The sequence below is a fragment of the Condylura cristata genome, unplaced genomic scaffold (assembly GCF_000260355.1).
Source record: "Condylura cristata isolate star-nosed mole 26May11 unplaced genomic scaffold, ConCri1.0 scaffold00041, whole genome shotgun sequence".
In the NCBI taxonomy this organism is placed as follows: Eukaryota; Metazoa; Chordata; class Mammalia; order Eulipotyphla; family Talpidae; genus Condylura; species Condylura cristata.
The window spans coordinates 1,634,811-1,644,375 of record NW_004567142.1 but is presented as its reverse complement, the minus strand read 5'-3'; the positions used below and the strand labels follow the sequence as shown (position 1 = coordinate 1,644,375).

The window sequence follows — 9,565 nt, the reverse complement described above, 5'->3', positions numbered from 1 at the left end:
TCCCCTCTCAAATAGGCTGGGGGTTCCCCCACCAGGGGGCAGCACTGGACTCAGGTGCTGGAAACTAAGAAACCTGGAACTGGAGAGTAGATGGGGGGAGGGTACAATTTCTGGGTCCTAAAGATCTTGGGGGGCCTGATTCGGGGATGCAGAGGAACTAGACTTCCCCGTTAACAGCCCTGCCTGTCCCTCACACTTAATCCAGGCTGAGCTGCAGGAGACTCACGCTCTCCGCACTCCCCTTTACAAGCCCAGCTCCATACCCACAAGGAAAAGAAAACCCATCTGTTGGGTCCCAGAGTTCCTGGTGACCCACATGTCCTAGAGAACTGGTGCTAAACCAACAAAACCAGAAACAACACTCAAAAAAAACACTGGAAAGTCACAGCTAGCTGGCTATGACAGCCACTTGGTCCCTTGACCATGACAGGCTTCGCCTTCAGTTCCTGGGTTTGGACGGGAGTTGGTGTCTATCCAGGACCAGCAGTCAAGGGGGCACCTATCCTGGACTCAGAGTGGGTAGGGGGAGAGACACGGGCGGTCATGGCCCCCATCTTGATGGGGAGATTTCACAGGCGAGGTGACCTGAGTTTGACATAGTGGGATGAGCACAAGTTTGCTGGGCAGAAGAAATATGCAAAGGTAGGCATGTGGCCAAGGCCTCTGCCTGGCATGAAGTTCAGGTGCAAAGTGGGGTGAGGGAGGCACAGGATCCGCTCAGGCACTGTAAGAGCCTGCCAGGATGCTCTCGGGGATGGGCTGTAGAGGGCAAGACTGGCACCCAGGAACTAAAGGCTAGAGACAGGGAAAACATGGTACAGAGACCATGCGGCAGGGAGCAAAAGGGCGGGGCAGGGCCCAGAGCTGTGACTCGGGATGAACAGAACTGACTGAACTTACAGCCAAGGTCAGAGGAGAGCAAGGGAGCCAAACAGATGTTTGGGTGCGGCCAGGGGAGCAGGGAGAGGCTGTCTCTTCACTAGAAGGAGTCTAGGGTGTGGGGTGCCATTTTGCACTCAGATCAACAAGTCTTTGTAAGACAATGGGTAGGGGCCGAATCTAGGAAGCTGCGGGCATCAGACAGCAGACTGGGTGCTCACTTCTGCCTGCTAGTGAAGGGCTAGCGCCTTCCCAGGAAGAGTGGGCATGTGGTACAAGCAGATGGCCAGGACAGAGTCCTGATGACAGTGGTCCCCAGAGAGGGACGTGGGCAGTAAATCCTGGGATTCTAAGGAGCAGCTGGAGAAGCTAATAAGAGAAGCCTATGTAAAACAGGGAATTTCAGACAGAGCGAGTCATCTGTGGCAAAAGAGGACTGAAATGTTAACCTCAGGCCTCAGCCATGAGATGTGCCCTGGGTGGCCTTGCCCAGAGCTGTTGCAGGACCACGGGAGGGTTGAGGAGGGAGTGGAAGACGGGGGGTTATGCCAAGTGGGTACCACAAGTTTTCAGCAATAGGAGGAGTGAGAAATAATTAAGGAAGCTTGATGGTGTCTGTTTCAAGATGATGGAACATTTTTTAATACTACCAGAAAAGGAAAAGTAAAGAGGAAAGTTTTTTGAAGGAGGGGAGAAGGGATCCTCACCCCACAAACCCCCCATTCACCCAAGTGACTTCTGAGTCAGGGCCTGTGACGGGTGGGGAGCCATAGCTCAGAACTCTCCCTGAAGGTCCAGACCCCGAGTCACAGCTCCCTCCGGTTCATGGAAGCCCCTGCTCATCTCCGCCAAAACAGTCCTCACCGGACAACCTGCTCCCCCTCCTGTCACCATCCCGGGGATGCCTCTATCACCCTCCAGTCGCTCAGGCCAGAACTCTGGTTCTGAGCAACCTTGTCCCACAGTCTGTTAAGCCCCATTTCCTGTCCTTTCTGCCTTCTCAATCTCTGCTTGTCCTCTTGACTTCTGGTCTAATACAAGCCCCACCTTCTCCTGACTGGGTCCCTACCCAAGTCACCTACTGGAGTTCTAGTTCCAGTCTCATGCTTTCATTTCTGGCTACAGCTCTGACCCAGTTCTCTGCTCCAAAGCCGTCCATGGCTCCCAGCTACCCACCCACCCAGAGCCAGGTCCAAGCTCCTCATTCTGACCTCTGCCCACCCCTTCATCCTCTTCCAGCCTGACAGTTCCCTGTTTTCATACTGAACAACCCCTGCTTTCCTCCTCCTCTGCCCAGCTCCTCCAAGGTCCATCTCTAACGGCCTCAAGAGTCCCTTTCCTGACCACACCAAACCCAAAAGACTCTCTTGGACTCCCTGGCTTCTGCACATCCCTGCCCATCAATGTGTGGAGTTGACCTCCTGCCTGACCCGGCACTCTGAGGGCAGCGCTCAGGCCTGACTAGGTGTGGTCACCAGCATCACCAGCACAACACACCGTCGCCCGGCGGGGTGCACCAGAAGCTTCAGGAAATGTTTAAGTAGTGGGAGGGTGAGTGTGTTCGTGAGCGAGTATGAGTGAGTGGCTAGACGAGGAAATCAGTGAGTGAGGTAACTAATGAGCGCAGGAAGGACTGAACGGATGGGTGAGCTGGACAGGTAGGGCCTGACAAGAATCAGGTTTAGGGTGGCAGGAATGGTATGGATGATCTGTGCCTCCCCGACTCAGCTGCTCCAGCAAAGCAAAATGCGCAACCTCCCCCGACCCCCCTGCCTTCAGCCCCACCAAGGCTCGCTGTTTCCAGTTCGAGCTACTTCCACAGTCCCAGGACTGGGCATGCTAGAAAAGACTTACCTGCCGGACCCGCAGAACCTGTTTCCTCACTAGCCCGCTGCAGCTTCCGCGAAGCTATTGGTAGACGGGCAGGACCGCCAGGGATTGGCGTCTTCCAGAGCCTATCGCCGCCCGATTTAGGCTGTGGGCCCCGCCTACTAGGGGACGCGCCCTCGAGTGGCGCCGGGTGGTTGAAAGAGGAGCGCCTATTGGCTGGAAGATAGTGACTGACGTCAAGGGCAGCTTATCACAGGCAGACTCTGGACTCCCGCATCAGACCCGCCTCTGTGTAGAAGACCTGAGGTCGCTGAGGGCGTGGTCGGCTGCAGAAGGGCTTAGAACGGGGTCCCGGGCAGAGGGTACCTGGGCTCTCCGATGTGCGGGACCCAGATCTGAGGGAACTGGGGACGGCGGGTGTAGGAGGGAGGGACAGGGAGTCGAGGCTTCTGCTTCTGAAGGAGGAGGCTGAGCTCCCGGGCTCCGGGATCTCGGGGAGAAGGGAGCGGAACCTGAAGGCTGGAGTCTGGGGAGGGGAGCACCTGGACTCCAAGAGTCCCTGACCTGTCCCGGGATTTGAGGTTCAGGACTTGATGTCGTTGTTTATGAGACTAGAGTCAGGCTTAGTCCCAGGCAAAAGTCTGGGGCCTAAAGCCCCGTTTGGAATAGAAATGGAGAGGAAGAGGCTTGGGAGAAGCTGAGGCCCTTCTTCAGCCTAAAGGGAAACCAAGGGCGGGAACTGTCTCTTCAGGAGCTCCCGGAGGAGAAGAGACTTGACACTCAGGTGGAGAAAAGAGAAGAACATACCAATAAAGAGATTAAAATATTGAAAGCAATAATAAGGGAGCTCTTTTGCATGGAACTTACAATGGCCCGTGTACTATGCTTACTCCTAACAGCTCTGAGATGGGATGATGATGATATGATGATTATTATTATCCCCGTTTTACAAGTGAGAAAATTGAGGTCCAGAGAGGGAGAAGCAAGGTGCAGACAGGAGAGATATAAAATGTAGATAAAAGTAGATAGATACTGATAAGCAGCCCCAGAGAAAGATTGGGGGGGAGGGGCATGAAGTTGGGGGAGAGCTGCTCAGAGCTGGGACTCATGGCAGTAGGGGGTACTGGGGCCTGGACGTGGGAGTTCTAGGGTAGGAGAAACCAAGGGGTATTTCCTCCCCTGACTCCAGATACCAGGCTGGTCCAACCCTTCTTGCTGTGGGTGTTATACCTGCCTGGTTGGGGTCGCAAATAGTGATTAGAAGGGGACAGATGTGTCATTATCCTATTAGAAGATGGTAAGAAAATGATTCATGGGGCTGCCCCCGGCCTAGGAGGGGCCTTTCCCCACTGCCTGTTCTTTGGTCTGGACACATCAAGCCTCAGGATGGATCAGGGAGAGAACTGTTTGTGTACATAGGTGACGTGTGACTCTCTAATTGTGTGGGTGCAAATGCCACTAAGGCCCACCGTGGAAGTAAGTGTGTCTCCCTGGGACAGCAACAGCTTTCCTGCAGGAAATGCATCTCTCTACATCCCCAGACCTTGAATCCATGCTGGCCAGGGCTGCTGGCAAAATTCAGGGACTCACACTGCTTATGGATGAACAGATAAACGTCCCTCTCTCTATGCATCGCTCCCTCTGTCCCCATCCTGGCATCCAAGGACTCTCCTTGGCCTTGCCAATCTCCTCCCACCTTCCCTTTCATCCTGGTGTTTCTCCCAGTGTCACTGGGTCTACCCTCCCCATTAGAGGGAAACCGAGGCTCATTTTGGAAGTAGTGACCCTCCCAGCGTCACCTGTGGGTCACATGAAGGAGCATCTGAGAGAGAAGTTCTCCAGACCCCAAATACAGCCACACTCCTGGTGCCTAAAAGTCAGAAATGCAGGAGCACAGCAAACGTATGCCCTGCGATACCTGCTTGTGTGATCTGGCATGTGCACCCACACAATTAGAGAATCACACGTCACCTATGTACACAAACATAAACAAGCATACAATCGCGGAATCACCAGCACTGGCAAGACCCACAGAAATAGCCCATTTCATATGCCAAACAGACACCCCGGTTACGTAATGATACGCATGAGCCATGGAGGCCGTCATCCGATCTCTATGAGGACCATGAGCAAAGATTTAGTTTCGTTCACGACTATACCCCAGCAACTATCACAGTGCCTCATCATCAGCACCATCATAAACACTCAGCCAGACCTCCTACATCCACCCACAGCCTGAACACTGCATGTGTTAACTCAGCGGGCCCCCTCACCGACCTTATTCACAACTGCCCATTTTGCAGATGGAAAAATGGAGGTCCAGAGAAGTTAGGTGATTTGCCCAAGATTTTTCACTGCCAATAAGAAGCCTTTAGGATAGGATTCGAATGTTTTGGTCTGGGATTCTATCACATAAGGCTGCTACTCAATAAATAAGTCCTGCTTGATCCAGCCAGAATTATAAAACCTCAACCACAGCACACACTCAATGGTTCCACTGGGGCCCAATGTGTAGAGCCACGGAAGGGAAACATAGAAACACAAACAGAAAAGACCCTCTCACGTGTCACACCCTAGAACACAGGAACATGGTGACAGTCCCCACGCAGATGACACACGGGAGACACCACAGAAAAGAGACGCAACACACCCAAACCCAGACACAGTGATGCACCCAGAGCTCCCAGCCCCTCTGGGCTGGCCCTCCAGGAAGCAGCAGGTTTCCATGAAAGGGGGGCCCCCCCTCACTGGTCTGCTCAGCCCAACTGGTTCCACCAGGGCTTTGGACAGGCACCTCCCACCTTGTGAAACCCACATTGGGCAACTGGACCCAGGCCTGGACGCCTGGACTCTGAGGAGAAAGGAACCGGGCCCCATGTTCTGAGGGAGAAAGGGGCTGGGTGCCCCTTTCTTTGATTCTTGGGTAGGGAGGGAAAAAGAGCCTAGTCTCTCAAGTCCTGAGGTGGGAGAGCTAGGAGTTGGAATACAAGATTCTAGGAAGAGAGGGAGCCAGGGACTGTGGATGCCTTTGCCTTTGAAAGTAAGTTTTCGGATTTAGTCAAGATAAATACAGGACATCCAGTCAAGTTTGAATTTCACATAAACAAATATCTTTTTAGAATTAGTATACCCCAAATACTGCATGGCACATATGTATTACTTTAAAAAGTATATCTGTATTAAAAGCCAGAAAGAAAAAGAAAAATACATAAAAGACCAAGGGGGAAAATAATAATAATAATAATAATAATAATAATAATGAGCAACTATACACCAGAGACATTTTACAGGGGTGGAGTGGGGGGTGGGATCAAAAATGGGGTAGTGGGGGTGTTCATATGGTGACGGCACCCGGTGAACTGGTGATGGGGATGACAACTGAGACGGGAAGAGCCACAAGATGATGTAAAAATAAACTATTATAAGAAAAAAATAGTATGTATGTTAATAAGTACTGTAAACCAACGAAATACCAGTATTGAAAAAAAGTGTTACTCACTTATCCGAAATTCAAATTTAACTAGACCTCGCCTGTCAACCTGATTTAAGGGGGACGGGGCCAGATGCCTGGAGACATGGCCGCCGTCTCTCCTCAGCCCCCAGGCCTCTCTTCTGGCTCACTGCCCTCCTCTACTCCCAAGCAGGTCACCTCACAGCTTCCCCAGTCCTGATTTCCTCATAGAGGAATTACTGTATCTAACTGGGGCCCCCAGGCTATGTTAGAGTGGGAAGAGGAAACTCCAGGGCAGCCCTGGTTGGTCTCCTAGAAGTGCCTGGACTTGGACTTGACTGTCTCCGAGTCACTGAAGGTCCCATTTGGCAGAACTGGGGGATGGGCCCTCCTGGCTGCCTCCATGGCAGGCCCGGGATGGGGAGAGACGCTGAGATAGGAAACAGAGACCCCAGGACAAGGGAGAGAGACACAGAGTTGGGAGGGGAGAGACTCGGATGGGAAGGCAGACAACCCCTAGAAATTTGGAAAAAGATTTACAGAGACGAGGAAAGAGAGAAAAAGGCATAGGTCCACCTGACCCCTGACCAGGATGCCAGAGATTCAGAACTGGCGAGATGGGGAGAGAGGGACACCAGGACAGAGATGGAGACGTGTCCCCAACATTCAGGCCCCCGGTCAATGATGGATCAAGTCACTGAACACGGCCTGAGGTGTGCGACAAGGACGGGGCCCTCTGGATGGTGCTGGCCCATCGAGCCTCGGGTTCCGGAGTTAGACCAAGAGGTAGAGGGAAAGTCAGGATCCCAGGACAACAGGGCAATCCACCTGCCCTCACCGCATACCCTGTGGAGTGATGACACCACCTTCTCTACAGGTGACACCCCAATTTTCCGGTGCCTCCTACATTTTTTGGAGTGACACCCGTGCTGAGAACCCCACCCGGCTCTGATGCTGCTTCCCTCACTGAGTCACTTCCAATCCTGCCAGGCCAGCTGGGGGGAGACTCAGCTCTTTCACCCTCAAAAACCCAACAGCCCTGAATCCTGGACCCCCCACCCCACTTAGGGGAGCCGCATAGCCCAACCCAAGAGTCTGAACCCTCCAGCCCCTCCTTCGGATCCAGGAGTCTGTCCCCCTCTCCCTCCTGTTAGGGACCAGCGACCAGACCCCAGCCCTGCCCCCTCAGGCCCAGCATCCTCTGCTCTGCAAGAACCCAGAGTCCTGGCCACTTCATCCTCCTTCATAACCACAGCTTCCCCGTTCCCAGCCTTCTCCCTTCCCAGTTTGGAAGTGGGGTGAGGTTTGTTTATTTACTTTGGTTCCAGCATGTGTCACCCCCAAAACACACTGCCCCCCCCCAGTGCCATACAGCCCTGACTGGAAGGATAATGCCCCTCTCCCAGCAAAGCGGGGCCTCTTTTAGGATGATGGGAAAGGCCCAGGGAAGTGCCCAGGCGGCTCTCTCTGGCACCTCACCCTTTCTCCTCACCTCTTTCCCTTAGCTGAGCGGCCTCTCCATCCACCTGCCTCGCTCCCTGACCATCTGTGTGTCCTCTTCTCTGAATCTCGTCCCCCTCTTGCTAACTTCCCCAGACCTCTGTGCCTCTCTGGCTCTGCACCGTTCTCCATCTGTCTTGTCCACTCTGCCATCTCTCGCTTTGCCTGCCCACGCCTCTCCCTAGCTCCACTTCCAGCTGCCCACTCATGGACCCCCTCCTTGCGAAGGGGGGAGGGGAGGCAGAGAGGGGTGAGGGATGCAGAGAGAGGGAGGGGAAGTCCAGATGGGGGGAAGACAGTCAGCCAGACCGGCTTGGCTGCCTGGCTCCTGGTCAGCGCCCCGCCCAGGCCCTAGTGGCCCGCCCGAATATAAGCAGCGGCAGCTCCAGCTGAGGGTGAGAACTCAGTGTCCCAGTCACCTCTGTCAGCGCCTTCAAAGACCTGCAGGTAGGTGCACAAGCCGCAGCCTTCTGCTCTGCGGCGGACCTGCGGGCGCCTCCGATGCTCCCCGCCCCCCTCACAGCTGCCTGCTGGCACTGCTCTAGCTGGCTCTCTGTCAGCAGGTCTTTCTCGTTGCTCTTTGGGTTCTCCCTCTTCTCACCTTGAGTAGCACTGGGTTGAATCTGGAGGTCTTGGGGTCTAGCATGTTCTCTACTAGCTCTCTTGACCGGAGTCATCAGATGCGGGACATTTCTCCTCACCTTGCTGGGCCTCGGTGTTCTGCCTGTGAAATGGGCTTGCAGAGCAGTTCAGCTGGGCAGGTGTGAGCATCGCTGGCAGCATCTCCTGGCACCTGGCTCTGGTGTCTCTCCCCCCTTGCCCCTGACTCTCGGTGTGTCTCTCCAGCTCTCCCTCTGGTACAAGGAGGGTCCTCTGGGGTCTGTCGGGCAGCTGTACAGTGATGGGCGAGCCTCTCGCCCGGTGCCATCCACCCCCACTCCGTGTCTCTCCTAGCTGGCAGGCTGACTTGGCCTCTCTCTCCCCAGCTCCCTTCCCCATCAGAACCCACCCCCAGTGCCCCTGCCCCTCGCCCTCCTCTCCCCCAATACCCAGCATCCCTTGGACAGATTCTGCCGCTGTCACCGCTGCCACCTCTGCCGTCCCCAACGCCACCTCCTCAGGGCCAGCAAGATGCAGTATGAGATGCACGACCGCGTGAAAGGCAAAGGTGGGATCGCCGGATGGACTGGGAACCCTTCCAGTCCCCGGAACCGGCCACTTCCCTCCCCTGGGCACCCTGACTTCGAAGACAGATGGCACCTGCTTGCGCCCCAGAGGCCCTCCTGAATCGCAGGAACACGGCACCCCAGGCCCAGAGGTGGAGGAGGCAGCGGCACTTCCCGGCCTGCCCAGATGTGGCACCTACCCAAGAGCAGGCCCCCACCCCCACCTCAGCATCACAGATGTGCTGGAGCCAGCAGCAACGGGGATGCCCGGTGTAGGGAAGGGGAAGGCAGAGTGTCCCCTCCGGGGCGGCCTAGTGGCTCCGCCCAGTCTGCCCGGCAGAGGGAGGCACAGCAGGGGGAGGGCCAGGAGGCCCTGGGAGGCAGCCGCTGACCTGCCCCTACTTCTGCAGCCATGTCCTACCCAGTGACCACCCAGCCCCAGTGTGCCAGCAACAACTGCTACCAGACCCAGTCCAGTGACTGGCACACCGGTCTCACGGACTGCTGCAACGACATGCCCATCTGTGAGTGCCCGTGCCCGCGGCCCCTCCAGCCTGAGGGAAGCGCGAGCGGAGGAGCGGAGGGGTGGATGGTCACCTCCATGCCTCTGCGACGCCCTACCAAGCTCGCTCTCCCCTCCTTACCTCAGACCCTCAACATTCTCCAACCTCAGTCCTTCCTTCGAACCCTCAGCCTCCCATTTGCACCCGCAACTTTCTTCTCGGGGCTCCAGCTCCCC

At 55.4% G+C, this 9,565-nt stretch overlaps 1 protein-coding gene across 1 annotated transcript in view; it reads left to right on the top strand.

Moving 5' to 3' along the window:
• The first annotated feature begins 8,080 nt into the window (after nucleotides 1–8,080).
• The window catches only part of CNFN (cornifelin), a 2,078-nt gene continuing 593 nt past the window's right edge, over nucleotides 8,081–9,565 (top strand). The window contains exons 1-3 of the mRNA XM_004693929.2: nucleotides 8,081–8,107; nucleotides 8,714–8,828; nucleotides 9,237–9,391. Of these exons, the coding sequence (XP_004693986.1) occupies nucleotides 8,792–8,828; nucleotides 9,237–9,391 (192 nt within the window). The 5' untranslated portion in view covers nucleotides 8,081–8,107; nucleotides 8,714–8,791. The remainder of the gene's footprint in view (nucleotides 8,108–8,713; nucleotides 8,829–9,236; nucleotides 9,392–9,565) is intronic.